The sequence below is a fragment of the Callithrix jacchus genome, chromosome 21 (genome assembly GCF_049354715.1).
Source record: "Callithrix jacchus isolate 240 chromosome 21, calJac240_pri, whole genome shotgun sequence".
Classification (NCBI taxonomy): Eukaryota; Metazoa; Chordata; class Mammalia; order Primates; family Cebidae; genus Callithrix; species Callithrix jacchus.
The window spans coordinates 51,816,894-51,838,595 of record NC_133522.1 but is presented as its reverse complement, the minus strand read 5'-3'; the positions used below and the strand labels follow the sequence as shown (position 1 = coordinate 51,838,595).

The window sequence follows — 21,702 nt, the reverse complement described above, 5'->3', positions numbered from 1 at the left end:
CCACTGTGTGAGTATACCTTATTTATCCATTTATCGGTTGATAGGCATTTGGGTGGTTTTTACTTTTTGGCTACTGTGAAAAGACTGCTATGAATACTAACATGTAAGTATTTGTGTGGACATGTGATTTATAATTCTCTTGGTTATATAGCTAGGAGTAGGATTGCTGATTTTATGGTAAGTGTATGTTTAAGTTTTTGAGGAATTGCCAAACCTTTCCGTGGTGGCTGCATCTTTAACATTCCTACCAGCAATGTATGAGGGTTCGAAGTTCTCTGAACGCATTTCTTTTTAAACACCATTATCTAATTCCAGAATACTTTTTCACTTAGAAAGCCCAGGCAAGCTTGGAACACATGCAGTAAGGAAAGAGAAATAGAGTCATGATGTTCATCTCATAGGACGGCGGAACAAAGAAGAGTGTTGTGGCATCTTAAAAATATTTAAATGGCTATTCCTTTTTCCCTTTTTTTTTTTTTTTTTTTTTAATTTTGACACAAGGTCTCACTCTATCCCCCAGGCTGGAGTGCAGTGATGTGATCTTGGCACCCTGCAACCTGACCTCCTGGGCTCAAGTGGTCTTCCTGAGTAGCAGAGACTATAGGCACGCACCACCATGCTGGGCTAGGTTTTGTAATTATTTTTTTTTTTCCTGTCAAGACAGGGTTTTGCTATGTTGCCCAGGCTGGTCTTGAACTTCTGGCTCAAGCAATCCACCTGCCTTGGCCTTCCAAAGTGTTGGGATTACAGGTGTGAGCCACCACACCCAGCTGAGGATTCATTTCTTAAAATAGCTGTCTCATGATTTGCTAAGTTCATATATCACTGAGGAATTCTTAAGGTCTCAGATGTGAGAAATTTGATCTATAAAAAATATGTATTTCAAACTCTAGGGATGTTTTCTATTGCTGAAAATCTTAATGCTTCAGAATCTTAAGTCACGTTAGAGTGAGCCGGTTCTATGAGTACTCCCTCCTGCTCAATTAAGAACAAGTAGAAGCCAGGTGCAGTGGTGCACAGCTGTAATCTCAGCAACTGGGGAGGCTGTGGAAGGATTGCTTGAGCCCAGGAGTTTGAAGCCAGTGTGAGCAACATCTGTGTTGTGCTAACAAAACTTAGCAGAGGATGGTGGCCCGTGCCTGTAGTCCCGGCTACTGAGGAGGCTGAGGCAGGAGGTTTGCTTGCTACAGTGAGCTGAGTTTGTACCACCGCACTCTACCCTGGGTGACAGTGAGACCCTATCTGAGGGAAAGAAAAAAAAAAAGAACAAGAAAGATCATTGCTCCATTTTTAAATGGCAGCCTGTTTTGTGCAGGTCAGCTTCATAGTAAGATTTGTTAACTTTGGACCTAGATCTGTGTGATATTTCTCTTTCTTCTTTTCCTGGAAGTCTTTATAATTCAAATTTAGAATTGGATTCTTCAAGTTTTTTTTTTTTAATCTGTAGAATGCTGGCAAATTGGTTGAAAGTCAAGTTCATGGGAGATGATGGCTCAGTGGATGACATGTGCAGCGATGCTGGTGGGATTCAGACGCTTTCACTTTTCAACTCACTTAGCGGCAAAGGGGACCAGATGATTTCTGTAAACGTGTGTATAAAGGTGAACTATAATTACTCGGTGTTTACTTGTATGTTTTCATTACTGTCACTTACTCCAAGATGTCACTGGAATCACGCAAATACTATTTATTCCCTAACGTGGTTTTGAAAGACTGTGGGAGGCTCCGAAGGAAATACTATGTCTGTCATTTTAGTGTCTTTTTAAAAATTATTTTTTTAAGCCAGTCAAATTTACCAGTGGGCGCCGCACCCAGCCTGCTTCTTTAATTTTTCTATTTTAATACTATATATTGAATTTCCTAAATGTAATCCGTATATAAAACTTAAAAAATGAGGAGATGTAGAAGTGTAAAGATGATGGTAAGAGCCATCCATGCTCTTGCTGTTCTGAGGTGACAGTAACTTCTTGGTGCACATTCTTCCCTTTTCCTGTGATTGCAAAGTCGTATTTCATCTCCTGGAAATTAGTTTACTCTTCCCGTTACCTTCATTTTCATTTTTAATGAAAGTAATGCTTCCATGTACTTAAAAGGAAGTCAAATAATGCCACATGATTTAAAATGAGACATAGTAGCTCCTCCCTCCTCTCAGCTCCTTTCTTCAGGGCCTCATTTTTCTCATGTTTTCAGGTTACACACTTACACAGCCGTTTCTCAGTTTATCCATTTCAGTGTTCTCTGCTGACTTCCCATTAATATAAATGTAGTAGTTACCTATTCCTAATTAACAGATTACCCCTACATAGCAGCTTAAAATGACATCTGTTATCAAATTTCTGTGGGTCAGGAATCCAGGTGTAGCTTAGCTTGGGTCCTCTGGCTCAAGGTTTCTCACAGGTAGGATTATGGTCTCCTCTGAAAGCTTGATTGAAGGGTATCTACATCCCAGCTCATTCTAGTGAGCTGGCGTCAGGATTCACTTCCTTGCAGGCTGTGACCAGACACCCTCACTTCCTGCCACATAGGCCCCTCCCCAGCTGACAGCATGGCAGCTGGCTTTCATCAGAGTGAGCAAGAGGTGAGCCAAGACGGAAGTCTGAGTGCCTTTATAACCTAAACTTAGAAGTGACATCGGTGTTGCTTTCGTTGGCTTCTGTCTGTTAGAAGTGAGTGGCTAGGCCCAGCTCACAGGGCAGGAGATCACACATGGGCATGAACACTAGGTGGAGTTGGGGGGCCCTCTTGGCTGCTGCATACCACACTAGGTGCAGAGTGGCCTCCTGTGCCATGATCCCACTCAGCCTTCCACGTCTTCCCAGGATGGCTACACTGTCACTTTGTGAGCCCACTCTAGTGAACGGGCTCTGTGACTCTCTTTGCCTCAGAACCAGTAATGTTCTTTCTATGACCACAATTATTTTTTTCTGCAAGAACTGGAGTTGCCTTACTGTCTCACTTAACATAGTTCTCTTTATTGCTTTTAATTTTTACTGGGCGGGGTGGGGGGGTTGCTGTATATATCTCTGTAGAGTTTTCCAAATGTTCTGTCACTTCCATATTCTGATCCATCCATATTCCCTCTGTCCTGGAACCCTCATCTGTGGGCTGGTCTCCATCCAGGCAGCATGTGCCTTCATGCCATCATTGCAAGCACATGTCCCTGCTCCTCCACCTGGAAGCTCTGTGACCTTGGGCAAGTTCCCTAATGTCTCTGCCACCTGTGTATGGATAGTCTTACTTACTGTCCTGTTTTACTCAGCAAAGCCAAAAGAAATTGCCCAAGCCTGTGCAGGTGCTGTGTGCTGGAGATGCTCATCTAGCTCTTGAGGATGGAGTGAGTGCATAGGACAATGCCTGGCATGGGCCAGGTGCTTGCTCAGTGTTGCCTTTAGCAGCAGCTGTGGTATGTTTTCTTGGTTCAGCCCCTTGTTGGATGGTAGATGTCATGGGAGGGGAATTTTCTGAGTCCTTTCCCGTATAAAAATGATTTATTACTGTTTTTTTCAAGACAGAGTTTCGCTCTGTCACCCAGGCTGGAGTGCAGTGGTGTGATCTTGGTTCACTGCAACTTCTGCCTCCTGGATTCAAGTGATTCTCCTGCTTCAGCCTTCTGAGTAGCGAGGACTATAGGCATGTGCCACCACGCCTGGCTAATTTTTTGTATTGTTAGTAGAGACGGGGTTTTATCGTGTTAGCCAGAATGGTCTCGATCTCCTGATTTCGTGATCCGCCCACGTTGGCATCCCAAAGTGCTGGGATTACAGGTGTGAGCCACTGCACCCAGCAAAAATGATTTTATTGACAAAATAACTTAGGCTGGGGGAAAGAAAAAAAGATTTATTTTGTTCTCACATTTGCATCATAGTTTAGCTATGTTTGTAAAATTAGAGGTAGAAAATTACTTTCCTGGCCGCACATAGTGGGTTATACCTGTAATCCTAGCACTCTGGGAAGCCAAGGTAAGCAGATTGTTTTGAGTACAGGAGTTTGAGACCAGCTTGGGCAATGTGGTGAAACCCTGTATAAAAAATACAAAAATTGGCCTGGCATAGTGACCCACACCTGTAATCCCAGCACTCTGGGAGGCTGAGGTGGGCGGATCATGAGGTCAGGAGTTTGAGACCAGCCTGACCAACATGGTGAAACCCCTGTCTACTAAAAATACAAAAATTAGCTGGGCATGGTGGTGCGTGCTTGTAAGCCCACCTACTCAGAAGGCTGAGGCAGGAGAATTGCTTGAACTCGGGAGGTGGAAGTTGCGGTGAGCTGAGATCAGGCCATTGCACTCAAGCCTGGGTAACAGAGCGAGACTCTGTCTCAAAAAACAAACAAACAACAACAACAAAAAACCCAGAATTAGCTGTGCCTGTAGTTCTTGCAGCTTGCGAAGCTGAGGTAGGAAGACTGCTTGAACCCGGGCGTTCAAGGCTGCAGTGAGCCATGATCGCACCGCTGCACTCCAGCCTTGATTACAGAGGGAGACCCTGTCTCAAAAAAAGAAAATTATTTTCCTTTCAGTTTTGCTCCACTGTCACCTAGCATCCACTGTTGCTGTTGAGGTGGAGTCTGTGTGCCCTGGTTTTGTTTCTCTCCAGAAGCCTTTTTACTCTGTTCATGGCACCCTAAAAATTCACTTCGTTATGCCTTGCACTGGACTTCCTTCACTCACTGTGCAGGGCTTAGCAGTCATGTTTTTATGACACTCACTTTATTTATTTTTTTGAGATGGAGTCTCTCTCTTGCTCCCCAGGCTGGAGTGCAATGGCTCAATTTTGGCTCACTGCAACCTCTGCCTCCTGAATTCAAGCGAGTCTCCTGCCTCAGCTTCCCAAATAGCTGGGACTACAAGCACACACCACCATGTCCGGCTAATTTTTGTATTTTTAGTAGAGACAGGGTTTCACCATGTTGCCCAGGGTGGTCTTGATCTCCTGACCTCGGCCTCCCAGAGTGCAGGGATTATAGGTGTGAGACACCGCGCCCAATCTCTGTTTTCTTTTCTCTCCAGCCTCTGTTAGATAGATGTTAGACCTCATCATTTGATCCTTTGAGTTTCTTATCCTTTCTACCCTGTTTTCCATCTTGTCTCTTCCTACTTTGTTCTGAAAGATTTCCTTATTTTCCAGTTGTTCTACTGATTTTTTTCTTCCATATGTATTATTTCCTCTTACGTTGACTTTTTCATAGCATCTTATTTTTTGGATGCATCATCTTATCTTTCCGAGGAAATTAGGGTTTTGGGGGTCTAAGTTTTCTTCGGATCATGCATTATCTGGTTCCTCTTTTTTTCCCCCCCTCTTATGTTATTCTCGTTTATCTCTTTTATGTTGGAGGCTCTCCTCAGATGCCTTACCCGAGGCTGTCTGTCTATAACTGAGTGAGGTCCTACAAGGCTGGCCAAGGAGTTCTGTGTTTGGGGCGGGGTGGGAGGTAGCTAAATGGCAAGCCAGCCTTTTTGGAGGTACTCCCAAATGTCTGGATCTGAATGTCTGTTCCCTAGACTGTTAAGTTTTTCTGCAAAGAACTTGTGCCTTCCGCTTCCTGGAGAGCTGCTGGTATTCTCAGGGTAGGGCCGGGAGTGGTTTGACACTAAGTCCCTTCCACTGTGCCTGATCACGCCCCTGCATCTGGATCCTCTCAGGACTCCTGTTCAGGGGCCCGGAGGGACTGGTTGTGCATAAGAAGGTTGCCTGCAGTGGTGGGTGCCTATAGGGCCAGGCTCTGAACTTCGCCTTTGGCTCCTGGTCTCTGCAGGGCCTGGATATCAAGGGCTTTTGCAGGCTCAGTCAACCTGGCTGCAGCCTCCACACCCACACCTGCAGCCTTTAGGTATGGCTTCCTCTGCTTCCCTAACCCAGGGATTGGACCCATCTACTTGCTCCTTTCTAGAAATGTATTAGAATCCTTCATCTGCTGCTGGCTTGCCTTCCCTCTTTATGTTGTTATGGGCATAAAGTTTTGTTTATTTTTGTAGAGATGGGGTCTTGCTGTGTTGCCCAGGCTGGTCTTGAGCTCCTGGCCTCAAACAGTTCTCCTGCCTTGGCTTCCTTTTGTGCTGTGATGATAGGCATGAGCCACTGTGTCCAGTTTTGTTTTATACTTGTTTAAGGTTAATTAAAATGTTAGTAATATAGTCAAACACAATTCTAGCTGGCGACTAAATTACCTGTTGAACTGGCCATTTACTACACTAATTCTGTTGCATTAATTCTGTTGTTTTTGTTTCTACGGATTTAAAATACGAACATGGGCAGGCGCAGTGGCTCATGCCTGTAATCCCAGCACTTTGGTAGGCCAAGGCGGGCTGATCACTTGAGGTCAGGTGTTCAAGACCAGCCTGGCCAACATGGTGAAACCCCATCTCCATTAAAAATACGAAAATTAGTTGGGCATGGTTGTGGGCGCCTGTAGTCCCAGCTACTCGGGAGTCTGAGGCAGAATTGCTTGAACCCGGGAAGCAGAGGTTGCAGTGAGTTGAGATTGTGCCACGGCAATCTAGCCTGGGCGACAGAGTGAGGCTAGAAAGGAATATGTTTTCTATCTGAAGGTCAGATATAGAAATTATTTTTCTAGGGTGATTGGCCTCTGGATATATGAAGAAAGAATGTTATTTGATATATCTTTTAAAAAGGAAGTCTGAAGCTGGGCATGGTGTCTCCTCAAACCTGTAATCTCAGCTACTCAGGAGGCTGAAGCAGGAAGACTGCTTGAGCCTAGGAGTTCAAGACCAGCCTGGGCAACATAAAAAGACCCCCTTCTCAAAAAAAAAAAAAAAAAAAGTGTTGGGGGGGCGGTCTTTGCTAACAATTGGATTTAGGGAAAGAGGTACCAGGAACGAAAATAACTACAGGAAGTAAGATAGCTGTAGGGTGTGCCCAGCTGTGCCCTTGGAAGCCTGTCTGGAGTGCAGTCAGTATTTAGTGCATGGAAAGCTTTGGCTGCACTTGCTCTGGGGCAGCTGAGTCACTGCTGATGTGTCCTGTGGTGCATCTATCCTGATGATCTTGATGCGCTTGCAGGTGACCCATGGTGCCCTCAGTGATGGCGCCATTGATGCTGTGGAGACACAAAAGGACCTCCTGGGAGCCAGTGGGCTCATGCTGCTGCTTCCCCCCAAAGTGAAGAGTGAGGATGTGGCAGAGGAGGACGTGTACTGGCTCTCGGCCTTGCTGCAGCTCAAGCAGCTCCTGCAGGCCAAGCCCTTCCAGCCTGCACTTCCGCTGGTGGTTCTTATGCCCAGCTCAGGAGGGGACGCCGTTGAGAAGGAAGTAGAGGATGGTTTGTGAAGGAAGTCTTGTTTATGAACCAGCATTGTTTAATAAAGGGGTGGACGCTTGGTCTGAGGGTGGTCCAGTAGTGTGGGGTCAGCAGTCACTGAGACAGCAACCCTTGTAGGACTGTCCACTGCAGGACTGGGGTGGGTCAGCACAGTGAGTTGTGTTAGCAGGTGTGCTGAGAGCAGAATGTGTGTGACCTTCATCTCTCTCTCTGTTAAAGGTCTGATGCTCCAGGACTTGGTTTCAGCTAAGCTGATTTCAGATTACACTGTTATGGAGATCCCTGATTCCATTAATGATCTACGAGCTTCAACTAAGGTAAGCTTTCATTATTTTTAACAGTCCATCAAGGTATTTTGATTTTTCCCCTTTTGCTCCATCTTGAATTGAGCGTATATTAGCATTTGCATTTTTTTTTTCTTAAGATAGAGTTTTATTCTGTCACCCAGTGTGGCATGATAGCTCCCTGCAGCCTCAAACTACTGAGCTCACGCAGTCTTCCACTTCAGCCTCCCAAGGATATGGGAGTACTGTGGTATGCCACTGCGCCCGGCAGCAGGTGTGTGTTTTATAGATAACTTTCTAAAAACATAAGCAGAAATCAAAAGATAAAATTTGCCCAGTCCTGCTGTCTACAGATTAAATTGTTCATGTAAAATTTTTTAGTGTTTTTGTGTCTATGAATTTAAAATATGAACACATCTTACATTTGAAGGTCAGATATAGAAATTATTTTTCTAGGGTGATTGTTCTCTGAATATATTAAGAAATAATGTTCTTTGATGTTTCCTTTGAAAAGGAAGTCTGAAACTGGGCATGGTGTCTCCTCAAACCTGTAATCTCAGCTGCTTGGGAGGTTGAAGCAAGAGGACTGCTTAAGCCCAAGAGTTGGAGACTAGCCTGGGCAACATAGGGAGACCCCCTTCTCAAAAGAAAGGCAGCGGGAGTCTTTGCTAACAATTTAGAGAAAGAGGTGCCAGGAATTTAAAATAACTATAGGAAGTAAGATAACTATACGGTGTGACAGCATCTTGGCATATAATGAAGCTGTTAGTCCTTCCAAAAATCAGAAGACGTGGCTTCCGTTTCTGTGCATGGCGAAGGGGATGTTTCCCTGAGGGCCTGGGCCTTCCGCATGCAGGTCACATTCCTCCTCAGGCCAGATGGGATCTGGGGGCCTCTCATTAGTTCCTCTGCTGGACATGTCTCCAGGGCCCTAGAAGGCTAAACTCAACTGCAAAGGACACTTCTGTTCCCCTTCCTACCGCAGTTGGGACCCCGGTACTCTGGTGTTACCTGCTGTGGGCAGCCTTGGGGGATGAGGCTGTTTTTGAAAAACAGTATGAATTGTTTAAGAGTCTCTTCTGAATGTCTTTGCTCTCAGGTTTTGCAAGCGGTGCAGTGGCTGGTTTCCCACTGCCCCCATTCCCTTGACCTTTGCTGCCAGACTCTCATTCAGTACGTCGAAGATGGGGTTGGCCGTGAGTTTAGTGGCCGCTTTTTCCACGACAGAAGAGAGAGGCGTCTGGGTGGCCTTCCTTCGCAGGAGCCTGGCGCCATCATTGAGTTGTTTAACAGTGGGCTGCAGTTCCTGGCTTCCGTGGTGTCCTCTGAACAGCTGTGCGACCTGTCCTGGCCTGTCACTGAGTTTGCTGAGGCGGGGGGCAGCCGGCTGCTTCCTCACCTGCACTGGAATGCCCCAGAGCACCTGGCCTGGCTGAAGCAGGCTGTGCTCGGGTTCCAGCTTCCGCAGATGGACCTTCCGCCCCTGGGGGGTAAGTGCTTGTGCTGGGAGGAGCGGTGAGTGGCTGCAGCCGAGCCTCAGGCTTCCTTCTCACTGTAGTGACCACCTGGCAGGTGTTGGGCACCAGTGTGAGGTCTGCACATCCACCTCCACTGGGCACATGGGGTGTCCCCACAGTGTGCTTGCCTGCACCTTCCTTATGTTCATGGGTCAGAACAAGCTGGGTTTTGTGAAGTGGGGGCTGTTGGCCTTTCCTGACTGACAGAGCAGTCCATGGGAGTTCACTTGCCTCAGGAGGAAAGTGGCAAGTGGTACTGGGAGGAACACCAACTCTGATCCTGTCCTGCCTGCCTCATATGGTCCCTGTTTTCAAAACAGACGAGCCAGGGGCAAAGAGCATGGGGACCATGTAGCCCTGTCCCCAAGCCACAGCCATGGCACTCAGTGCCGATTTAATGTTACTTCTTTGTCAAAGAAGTCTTGTTCTGTGGCTCTGGCTGTGCCCCTGTACCTGGCTGAGGTCTCTGAGCTGTTTTGACACAGATCCTATAGGCCATCTGGCTGGCTCGAGCCCAGTGTGGCATGGGGCTGCTCCTTCCCATGCAGACACTGTCAGAAGGGAATGAGCTGCTTATGTGGCGGAAGTCATGGCATTAGCATAGACACTCCCCTTTGGGCCTCAGGTGCCCTTCTAAATTGTGGGGTGTGGTCTGTAGTACCTCTAACCCATGCTCAATTGAAGGAACCCAAAGGGAAGCGAACCACTCACCACTCACCACAAAATAGGCTAAGACAACTTATCCCAGACTTATACCTGGGTGCTTGTTAAAATACAGATTCCTAGGCACAAACACAGAGTTTCTGGGAATGGTGTACCTTTGCTATCAACACTGTTTAGGGGGACTGTCTGCATCCCTCACCTAAACCCTGGGAGCAAGCTGCTCTTCCCCTCAGCAGCCGTGGTTCCGCTGTGTTTAGAAAGCAGACTTCTCAACTTCACGGTTGCCTTCTCCTAAGAAAATAGAGTTAAAAATATTTTCATACACATTTTCACCTGTACTTAGGGCAAACCTGTAACTAACGAGGCACTTTCTCCCCAGCCCCCTGGCTCCCCGTGTGCTCCATGGTTGTGCAGTACGCTTCTCAGATCCCCAGCTCATGCCAGACGCAGCCTGTCCTCCAGTCCCAGGTGGAGAACCTGCTCTGCAGAACCTACCGTAGGTGGAAGAGCAAGAGCCTCTCCGCAGTCCATGGGGCAGGCCCCTCCGTCATGGAGATCCCATGGGATGATCTCATCGCCTTGTGTATCAACCACAAGCTGAGAGACTGGACACCCCCCCGGCTTCCTGTTACATCAGGTAGTTAGACCTTGGTGCAGTGCGATCAGTGCCTCACAAGACTTTCTGGTAGTTTCTGCAAAGAAAGACGTTTACTTGATGTTGCTTCTTTTCTCTTGAGTGCCTACCCTTCTTTTCCTTAGGACTTCCTCCCTCAAGTCAGTGACTTAGAAACATTGAAAACAAGCCAAGAAGGTTCCAGTAGAGCCTGAAGTCACCTCCCTAAGACAGGCTTCCTAGGCTGGCTGTTAGGGTTCTGTGGCTTTTGAGTAGTCCTTACTGGCCCTGCAGTCTGGATGTCAGCCTGTCTGGACTCTGATGCATGGACACTGGGAGCCTATTTAATCAAAGTATGGAAGTCACATAATTGTGTGACTTTAAATAATCGAAGGACTTGCCCTTAAATCAGTGAATTTAAGCACATGCCAAATGGCCACCTGCTGCTCTTTATATATTATTTTTACCTGGTTTTCTTTTTGTTTTTTGAGACGGGGGCTTGCTGTGTTGTCCAGACTAATCTCTTTATCTGTTTTTGTATTGTTTTCTCAGAGGCACTGAGTGAAGATGGCCAAATATGTGTATATTTTTTTAAAAATGATTTGAAAAAATACGATGTTCCTTTGTCATGGGAACAAGCCAGATTGCAGACACAGAAGGAGCTACAGCTGAGAGAAGGACGGTGAGATTCATGTTCAGTCTGTTTCTGCTGCTTGCTAAACTGTATTTTTCTTCCACAGTACACAGAAATTAACATCCTTCATGCCAAATCCAGTCCATTGTGGGCAGATTGTGACAGACCCTCAAGGAACAGATCATTCCCATGCAGTAGAAACTCTTCTAGAGCAAAGTTAGAAGCATTTTACTTCATTATCAGGCAAACCTGACCCTGAAACCTAACCAGGAGAATACAGCTGACATTTCATCTCACTTGCAAATCTGCTTCCAAACACAGTACCTAAAAAGTTCACAAGTATGTTTTCTCCCAGGATAAACAATGTATTCATGTAATTTGTTACCATAATAGAAAAATAAGTGGCCATTGTAGCAGGTGTTGAAATACATTTCTTAAAACTTACACCCATTCCCAATAAAATTTCTTTATCTTGGGTAAAAAAAAAGTCCTAACCTGATAAGGCTACCTAACATAAAACTACCAAAAGGTGGGGCGGGGTGGTGGGAACATGCTTCTTGGTAGAACATTAGGAACACTGGAGTCAGAACCAGCCTGTTGTCCTGGCTACTATTCACTATTGTCTTGGAAATTCTGACCAGCACAGGGATGTGGGATATAGGCACAAATACCGAAAGGAAGGAGAAACTGTCATTTCCAGACAGTACAGTAGTCAGTCCAAGATAATCAGCAGTCAAGCCCATAGAACTATTCTGAATTCAGCAAGTTGATCAGACAGATAGACCCACAACATGTTTAAAAAAAGCCTCATTCACAACATAGGAGTTTCTCAGGGCCTGCATGTGCAAAGGAAACCTGAGCCATTGAAGTTCAGACTAGGTTGTTTACAGGAGGATATGACGCTGTGAAGATGTCAATTCTGGTATTGATAAGTTCTAAAATTCATCAGGATAAGAAAATATTCAGCAATTGCTAAGAAAGTTTTAAGTAAGCCTAACAAGGTTTGCTTTGCCTGATATCAAAACATATAGAAAAAGCTCCAGTACTTAAAACCACGTGGGGAAGCCAGAATAGATGAATGGATCAGAATAGAGAGGCAAGAAACAGAACCATATGTGACAAAAGGGTTATGCCAAATAACTGAAATTAGCAGGGAAAGGACAGACATTGGCATATGTTTAGAGAAAAAAGTTAGATGCCTTCTCTCATCATTTGTAAACATTACTTCCAAAGCTAAATATAAAAAATAAAGACCTTGCCAGTATTAGGGAAAAACAGAATCTGGAACCCTGGGGTGGGAAGGAAGACATGAAGCAGAGAAGCTCCAAAAGCTGCCTCGTGAGAGCAGAAGCTTCCAAGAGGAACAGGTAGTCTCGATACCTCTGTGCATGAGGGTTACTGCGGTGCAGGGCTGCCTTCCCTCTTTGCCCTACTCCCTGACTTGAGGGAAGCTTGGAAGCAGGCCAGCATGAGCTGTCCCAGGAGGGCATGTGTCTTAGGCACATGTTCTTACGTGTTAACGCACATGTGCAGCGTATCTCTATGCTTTACGTGATGCTGTAGAAATATTCTCTTGACCATAACCATTTCAAATCATGTACTTACAGTTTGGGAATAAAGACTTTTCATGCTTCTGCAAACAATTTTCCCATACCTTTGCTTCACATGGACGGTAACTGGAAGAGGAGCACAGAGTGTGGTCGAGAGGGGAGGGTTCCCAGCACAGAGGATCTGATGCGAGGAGCTTCTGCTGAGGAGCGCCTGACACAGTGTTTGTCGAGCAGTCTGCTGCTGGAGAAAGAGGAGAACAAGAGGTGAAGTCCACTTCCTTTGAATTCGTGTGTATTGTTTAGTCCACTTTATGCTGTGAGGGGAGACTGGCTATTGCTTGATTGATGATACGAGATGACCAGGATGGAGAACGGCAGGTGGGTTATTAGCAACAGTTGTGGTGTGACTGTTGAAAAGCTCTTTGAAGACAGAAGCAATACCCTAGGGATAGTATGTTTTTAACTGTTCTTTATTGAGTTTCATTTATTATTTATTATTGAAAGTCAGTGTTAAGTTTTTGTGGGAAATTCATGTGGCTAAGTCTACTCAGAAGATGGTGAGTACTGAACAGTATGCTGGGCACAGGCCTGCCCTTGGGTGGATCATCCCGTGCTGTGACTAGGCAGCAGCTGGGCTGCCCTCCTCTGCATTGCCCACATCCCTCCCTCCCATGCATACCTTTGCTTTCATCTGATGGCACGTTTACCATTTCACTGAGAAGTAGAACCAGGAATGAGGGACCTTCCACAGGTTATCCTCTGCCTTCCCTTCCCTTCCAGCCACATCCAGCATCCTCCCTGTACCCCCTTCCTAACCCCTCTTGTTGCTAGAAAGGAACCATCCATCTCTTAGTCACAGTCAGTCCTTCCTTGGGCTGGGATCTTATCTCCTGCTCACCCAAGGACATTCATTCCATGAGATCCCTCTTGTGTTACCACCCCTTCCCATACTAAAGGTACCCATCAGCAACACACAGGCATGAAACATGCCAGCATTTCTCCCGATCTTGGGCCCATTTCCCTCTTTAGCCACCACTCCGTGTTTCTGCCGTCATAATAGTAAAACTCAGAAATGCTTGTGACACTCACTTCTTCAGCCTTCTTTCCTAGTCTCCTGCAGCCAGCTCAGGGCTGAACATGACCGTGAACTCCAGTCCCTGGCAGCATCCCCTACTTGATCGTCCCCTCCTTGCTCCTAGGATGTCTCTACACCTCCTCCTACCCTGCTGGTTCCTCCTTATCCGGCAGCTGCCCCCTGGATTCATTCTCTCAACTTCTCTGCATCATCTGTACCTATTCCTGAGAGATTTCATCCAGGTCCATGGATCTTTAAATAACATCAATATTCTGACAACTACAAATTTGTATCTCAAACCTGTGAACTCCAGACTTGAACATCCTACTGCTTATTTGAAATCTTCATTAGACATCTACTGGATGTCTGGTAGCCACTGCAAAGTTAACATATCCCAAATCCAGTTCCTGACTTTCTTCTAACCAACCCCTTCCTTTGGTGGTCGTCTCTGCTGATGGTGGCTCCATCCTTCCAGCTGCCTAGATCAGGTGCCTTGGAATCATCCTCTCACATCATCCCACTCACATATCCTATTGGCTCTATTAAAAATCTGTTCACAGTTGGACCAGTTGTTATGGCTTCCATGGCTACCACTTGGCTCAAGCCACTATCATCTTCCTTCTGGATTATTATAGTAGGCTGTAGTTTAGTCTTGGTAGACCATGTGTGCCTTTCAGGTGAGTTAAGATGGAGGTTGTGTCACTCGCTTGCTCACAGCCTCTCAGTGGTTTCCTCCTTTCACCTGGAATCAAAGGCAGATTTTACAAGGGTGACCAGGGCCCTGAGTCATATGTCCCACATTTCTTCTCTGACCTCTGCTCCATACTTGAACATGGTGAGCAGCTCATAGTTGGGCCTTTGAGTTTGCTGTTCCTTTTGTCTGTGATTATCCAACCCCTCCATTCTCCCCAGCATCCCCATGGCTGATCTCATCCGCACTTCAGATCTCTGCTCAAATGTCTGCTTCTATTAGGCCCTCCTTGCCCATCCCTGACCTTCCTGTTTCCATGGCCCGGCTTTGTCTTTTTCTTCCTCAGACTGTTTCTCTTGTTATGTGTTCCTTGTCTGTCTCCCCTCACTAATAAGGATGAATTCCTTAGGGCAGGGCCTCTGTTTTGTTTCAGTGTAATATTCCTTGTACCTAGGATGATGCCTAGCATTTGGAGGAAGCTTGATAAATATGTGTTGGAAGAATGAAGGAATGTGTCCAATTTCTAGAATCAATGTCTGTAAGTGGTTTTGGATGAGAACTTTTTTCTTTTTTTTTTTTTTTTAAATTAGAGTCTTGCTCTGTTGCCCAGGCTAGAGTGCAATGGCATAATCTCAGCTTACTACAACTTATGCCTCCCAGGTTCAAGTGATTCTCCTGCCTCAGCCTCCCAAGTAGCTGGGACTACACGTGCCTGCTACCATGCCTGGCTAATTTTTGTACTTTTAGTAGAGATGGGGTTTCACCTTGTTGGCCAGGCTGGTCTTGAACTCCTGATCCACACGCCTCGGCTTCCTAAAGTGCTGGGATTACAGGCATGAGCCACTGTACCTGGCCAAGATTGTTTTTCTTGAAAAGACTGGTATATGAACGTAGACAGCTCTGGAGTCTGCCAGGCAGCAGTGGGATATTATTTCGAGTTAATTGTAAGCTATGAGAAGCAAGCCACACATTTGGAAAATGTCAGAAGAATTATAGGTGCATAAAACCAAAGTAAATGAAGACAAAGCAGACAAGAAATTACAGATAATGTGAAGTAACACACAGAAGCAGTTGTTTTTAAATTAATGCCACCTTTTTCATTACATATAAATTGGATTTAGAAATTAAAGGGAAGTTTTTTGTTTTTTTGAGATGGAGTTTTGCTCTCATGCCCTTGCTGGAGTGCAATGGTGCAGTCTTGGCTCACTGCAACCTCCGGCTCCCATGTTCAAGCAATTCTCCTGCCTCAGCCTCCGGAGTAGCTGGGATTACAGGGATCTGCCATCACACCCGGCTAATTTTTATATTTTTAGTATAGATGGGGCTTCACCATGTTGGTCAGGCTGGTTTCAAACTCCTTACCTGCCTTGGCTTCCCAATGTGCTGAGATTACAGGCATGAGCCATCGCGCCCAGCCTAGTTCTTTTTTTTAAATTATGCTTTATCATAGGAAGTTATTACATTTTCAATAAGTACATTTCTACTTCTCAGTTGATGTCATCTCTTACATTCTTAGTAAAAAGCAAAGGCTTAAGGCTGGGTGTGGTGGCTCATGCCTATGATCCCAGCACTTTGGGAGGTCTAGATGGGCAGATCACTTGACCACAGGCATTGCAGACCAGCCTAGCAACACAGCAAAACCCAGTCTCCACAAAAATTAGCTGGGTGTGATAGTGTGCACCTGTAGTCCCAACTACTTGGGGGGCTGAGGTGGGAGGATCATTTGAGCTTGGGAGGTCAAGGTTGCAGTAAGCCAAGATCGTGACACTGCATTCCAGCCTGGACAACAGAGCAAGACCTTTTCAAAAATAATAATAAAATTGGGTGGGCACAGTGGCTCACGCCTGTAATCCCAGCACTTTGGAAGGCTGAGGTGGACGGGTCACCTGAGGTCTGGAGTTCAAGACGAGCTTGTGCTATATGGTAAAACCCTATCTCTACTAAAAGTACAAAAAATTAGCTGGGCGTGGCAGCATGTGCCTGTAATCCCAGTTGCTCAGGAGAGGCTGAGGCAGGAGAATCACTTGAACCTGGGAGTCAGAGGTTGCATGGACCCAAGATCACCCCACTGCACTCCAGCCTGGGCAACAGCATAAGACTCCGCCTAAAAAAATACATTAATCACTAAATTAATAAAATAATAAAATTTAAAAGCAGAGGCTCAAAAAGTTTTTAAGTATATATAGAGGATTATTGAACAGTTGTTAACTTCCTAATGCTCGAATATTTTTTTTTTTTTGAGACGGAGTTTTGCTTGTTACCCAGGCTGGAGTGCAGTGGCGCAATCTCGGCTCACCGCAACCTCTGCCCCCTGGGTTCAGGCAATTCTCCTGCCTCAGCCTCCAGAGTAGCTGGGATTACAGGCATGCGCCACTGTGCCCAGCTAATTTTTTGTAATTTTAGTAGAGACAGGGTTTCACCGTGTTGACCAGGATGGTCTCGATCTCTTGACCTCGTGATCCACCCGCCTCCGCCTCCCAAAGTGCTGGGATTACAGGCTTGAGCCACTGCGCCTGTCCCATCGAATATTTTTAAATTTATGATCATGTTATTGTTTCAGGTTTGAAGATCAGCTTCAGCAGTGGTTGTCTGAAGACTCAGGAGCATTTGCGGATTTAACGTCCCTTCCCCTCTATCTTCCTCAGACTCTAGTGTCTATTTCTCACAATATTGAACCTGTGATGAAAACATCTATAACTCCTAGCCCAAAGGTGAGAAGAAAGTATATGTTTGTCATTTACATAAGAAATAAAGATTGAGAGAATGGCTGGGAAAAATTTATCCTATGATGTTGTGATGACCAACAAATTATTAGCTAAAATTAGACCTTTTCTTAAACTTTAATCATATCATTGTTATACAGACTCAAGTGATTTTGAGTTTCTGCCTATGAAATAAATGAATAATAGAATTGAAATATTCTTTTTTTTTTTTGAGATGGAGTTTCGCTCTTGTTACCCAGGCTGGAGTGCAATGGTGCAATCTCGGCTCACTGCAACCTCCGCCTCCTGGGTTCAGGCAATTCTCCTGCCTCAGCCTCCTGAGTAGCTGGGATTACAGGCACGCGCCACCGTGCCCAGCTAATTTTTTGTATTTTTAGTCGAGACGGGGTTTCACCATGTTGACCTGGATGGTCTCGATCTCTTGACCTCGTGATCCACCCGCATCGGCCTCCCAAAGTGCTGGGATTACAGGTGTGAGCCACCGTGCCAGAAATACTCTTAAGAACTGAATAAGACCTGTAACTGCTGATGTGTAGTTAAGGGCATTAAGGTGATGACAGCAGCGTCTGTCAGAGCACATTTTGTCTGAGCGTTGGGATTACCCAGAGCTCCCTTCCGAGATTAATTTTTCTATTTTTTTCTCTCTTCTTTTTTTTTTTTGAGATGGAGTTTTGCTCTCATTGCCCAGGCTGGAATGCAATGGTGTGATCTCTGCTCACGCAACCTCTGCCTCCTGGGTTTAAGTGATTCTCCTGACGTAGCCTCCTGAGTAGCTGGGCTTACAGGCATGTGCTACCATGCCTAGCTTATTTTGTATTTTTAGTAGATGCAGGGTTTCTCCATGTTGGTCAGGCTGGTCTCGAACTCCCAACCTCAGGTGATCCGCCCACCTTGGCCTCCCAAAGTGCTGGGATTATAGGCATGAACCACGGTGCCTGGCCAATCTGGGATTAATTTTTTTGAGGAAAATTAATGAATGAGGAAGTCATTCATTGACTCCCAGAAGTCAATGCTTCACCCAAGGGTGTTCTAGTAGTGAGTGGTTAGGGTTGCTTTTCAAAGCCAGATCCAACTGGCCCCAAACCCTAAGGTCTTTTTACCTTACCATTCTTCCTTCAGTCGTTCAAGATGCAAAAACAGGTTTAATCACAGATATGTGCCACTGACAGGTAAAACCTGTGCTCCTGGACTGGCTTTAGGAAGCCCTTCAATAGGGGGGAAAAGCAAATTAAAATGACATACTGTTTCCATTTATCCGTTTGGCAAATACTTTAAAAATATTCATACCCTTTGAATTACCAATTCCGACCTAAAGAAATTAGCAGATATTCACTAAAACTAATGTATAAAAATGTTTACTATAATATTAGTTATACTGTACAAAAGTAGAAACAGACCAAATATCTGAAGATGGGAGTCTGATTAAACAATTATAGGCTGGGCGCGGTGGCTCATGCCTGTAATCCCAGCACTTTGGGAGGCCGAGGTGGGTGGATCACGAGGTCAAGAGATCGAGACCATCCTGGTCAACATGGTGAAACCCCGTCTCTACTAAAAATACAAAAATTAGCTGGCACGGTGGCACGTGCCTGTAATCCCAGCTACTCAGGAGGCTGAGGCAGGAGAATTGCCTGAACCCAGGAGGCGGAGGTTGCAGTGAGCCGAGATCACGCCATTGCACTCCAGCCTGGGTAACAAGAGTGAAACTCCGTCTCAAAAAAAACAAAACAAAACAATTATCATACATTCATGCGATGGAATACTTCACAGCCCTTGACAATGATATTTTCTAAAAATGACTGGCTGGGTGTGGTGGCTCATGCCTGTAATCCCAGCACTTTGGGAGGCTGATAAGGGAGGATCACTTGAGCCCAGGAGTTTGACTCCAGCCTGGGCAACATAAAGAGATCTCATCTCTACAATAAGTAATTAGCCAGGCATGGTGCTGCATGCCTGTTGTCCCAGCTACTCAGGAGGCTGAGCTGGGAGGATCACTTGAACCTAGGAGTTTGAGGCTGCAGTGAGCTATGATTACACCACTGCATTCCAGCCTGGGTGAAGGATGACTGACACTGGAAATCGTTTATGATAGAATACAAAGGCAAACAGTCTATATACAGATACCAGCTGATTGTACAAGCTAAATGAGGCTGGAAGGATGTACAATTGATAATTTTTTTCCCTCTAAAAAATAAATGACTACTCAGATGAGGTTTTTTTTTTTTTTGAGGTGGAGTTTCGCTCTGGTTACCCAGGCTGGAGTGCAATGGCACGATCTTGGCTCACTGCAACCTCCGCCTCCTGGGTTCAGGCAATTCTCCTGCCTCAGCCTCCTCAGTAGCTGGGATTACAGGCGTGTGCCACCATGCCCAGCTAATTGTTTGTATTTTTAGTAGAGACGGGGTTTCACCATGTTGACCAGGATGGTCTCGATATCTTGACCTCGTGATCCACCCGCATTGGCCTCCCAAAGTGCTGGGATTACAGGCGTGAGCCACCGCGCCCATCCTCAGATCAGGTTTCTAACATGATCCAGATCTACTCCCCTCACAGAGAATAGGTCGTGGTTTATTGACATCCCAAAACTCTTTAGTTTCTTTTTTATTCAAATAGAATGACATGACAAGGGAGCAACTGCAGCTGTCAGAGGTGACAGGAACGTGTCTGACCGAACGGCTAAAGCACCTGGAAAGGCTGATCCAGAGTTCAAGGGAAGAGGAAGTTGCCTCTGAGCTCCATCTCTCTGCATTGCTAGATATGGTGGACATTTGAGCAGCCTGACCTGTGGGGAGGAGGGGGTCTCTTCAGAAGAGTTTGTTTTTACTCAAAATAATGTTATTCTCAGATGCTTGATGGACTGTTGGAAGTGTGATTATTAATCATGCAAATAAACAATTTAAATGTCAGTCTCCCAGTTTTTCATAATGAAAAGTTGTTTACCTTGTGGGACATCTTCAATATTCTATTTTCATGACCTTGGCAGACTGTCACCCACCAGCAAGCATATGCTCTGAGGCAGTTTGGAGCTTACATTTCCATGTGTAACAGGCAAACTTGCAGTCCTTGAAGTGTCAGACATCAGTGATGCAGAGATGAAGTAAGGCACAGGGCCTCTGCCTGCTGGGCTCACCCAGATTACGTCCTGGAGAGTCAGCAGGTGTATCTGTACATAACTCAGAGAATGTACACAAGGCATGGGCGTGAACAGGTAGCAGGGAGAAAACAGGATGGAACAGGGTCTGGTTGGGTAGAGAAGAAAGCAGGATTCCTAGAGAGAAGTGCAGGGGTGTGGCCGGGGACAGTGTACTTGAGAGGAGGACATGATGAAAGCTTGGAGGAGGTACCAGTTTGGTTGTGTGGCCAAATGAGGGGGAACAGACCAACAGGATGAGATTGGAGATTGTTGTTGCCTTATTCTAAGAGCTGTGAGAACCAGTCGTTGAATATTAGGCAGAGAAAAATGGCATTTGGGGCAGCAATCTTGAGAGGTGGGTGTTGCAGCCATCCAGGTGAGATTCAAAGGGAATAAGCCTGCGTTTGCTAGCAATTGGTGTGAAGAGGGGTTAAATTTGAGCCAGATACAGAAAGAAGTATTAATAGACTTGGAGACATTCACTATGACTACCAATCTTAAACTGGCACTCAGCATCTCCTGACTAATCCTACATCCCCAGACTCAATTTCATGTCTTCTCATTCTCTTCAAACCACCAACATTCTTAGATCATGTCCTTATTTCACTGAAAAACAATAGCACTAAGAGAACCTCCTCCACTCCTCCACCAAATCCACCATCCAATCCCTGCTTCCCCAAACACACATTACTCAACTCAGGGATCTTCAGTGATTAACTTCATGTAAAAACTTAAATAATGCTATTTTTTAATCTTGACTTTAGAGATGGTTGACTTCCTACAATGGAAGGAGTTAGCCTCTCTTAACTGTCTTTCCTGCAACATGTAATCACCCCCACCCTTGACACCCATATTTCCTCTATTAGTCTCCCTAAAGAGTTTAATATAATATTGGCTGAAACCTGCATTCACAGTTTAGTGTAACTATGTTTACCATTTGCTGTTGAGCCCTTTATTAGTTTATGATTACATTTCCTTTAGGTATAATTGTTGATTTTTCCTGGAGTTAATAATTGAATTATTTTTTTTAATTTGCTTGGTTTTCTATGCTCCTGTTACTACTTCACCCAAAAGTCACTTCCCTAAGCATAAAGCTCTTCCTAACAAAGTCATGTGCATCAGGTAGTATGCTCCACTTTCTCTTAGAGATGATCCTCTGGGAACCCTGTCTTCCTGCCATAGCAGGACATTTCCTGGATTCTGAATAATATTTTCCTCTTCCTTGGTTTTCTCTTGATAAAGCCTGTCCTTTAGTAGCCTTCTGAGCTTAAATATCTAAAATGTCTTTATTTCTACTGTAATATCAAATATATATTTGGTCTTCGCCTCTGCTTTCTGATAGGCAACTCCTAAAATCCTTGGAATCTCCAAAATGTCTTTTTGTATGCTATTAAGATGACTGATGGCTGGCAGCACCTATGTAGTTTCAGGATAGGGATAGGTCATCTGAAAGACCAGAGCATGATATAGAGGGGTTGGAACTTTCAGCCGACCCCCCCAAACTCCCAGAGGTTGGGGGAGAGGGACTGAAAGTCATGTTG

General features: G+C 45.4%; 1 protein-coding gene across 6 annotated transcripts in view; it reads left to right on the top strand.

Annotated features, from left to right (window-relative positions):
• MCM3AP (minichromosome maintenance complex component 3 associated protein) overlaps positions 1-19,934 on the top strand; it is a 56,538-nt gene extending 36,604 nt beyond the window's left edge. For all 6 annotated transcript variants that reach the window (XM_078358667.1, XM_035283021.3, XM_035283019.3 and 3 more), the window contains 9 exons: positions 1,448-1,601; positions 7,020-7,278; positions 7,498-7,595; positions 8,662-9,052; positions 10,122-10,379; positions 10,908-11,037; positions 12,597-12,803; positions 16,866-17,016; positions 19,642-19,934. In XM_078358667.1, coding sequence (XP_078214793.1) covers positions 1,448-1,601; positions 7,020-7,278; positions 7,498-7,595; positions 8,662-9,052; positions 10,122-10,379; positions 10,908-11,037; positions 12,597-12,803; positions 16,866-17,016; positions 19,642-19,800 — 1,807 coding nt within the window. In that variant the 3' untranslated portion in view covers positions 19,801-19,934. The remainder of the gene's footprint in view (positions 1-1,447; positions 1,602-7,019; positions 7,279-7,497; positions 7,596-8,661; positions 9,053-10,121; positions 10,380-10,907; positions 11,038-12,596; positions 12,804-16,865; positions 17,017-19,641) is intronic.
• Positions 19,935-21,702: the final 1,768 nt, after the last annotated feature.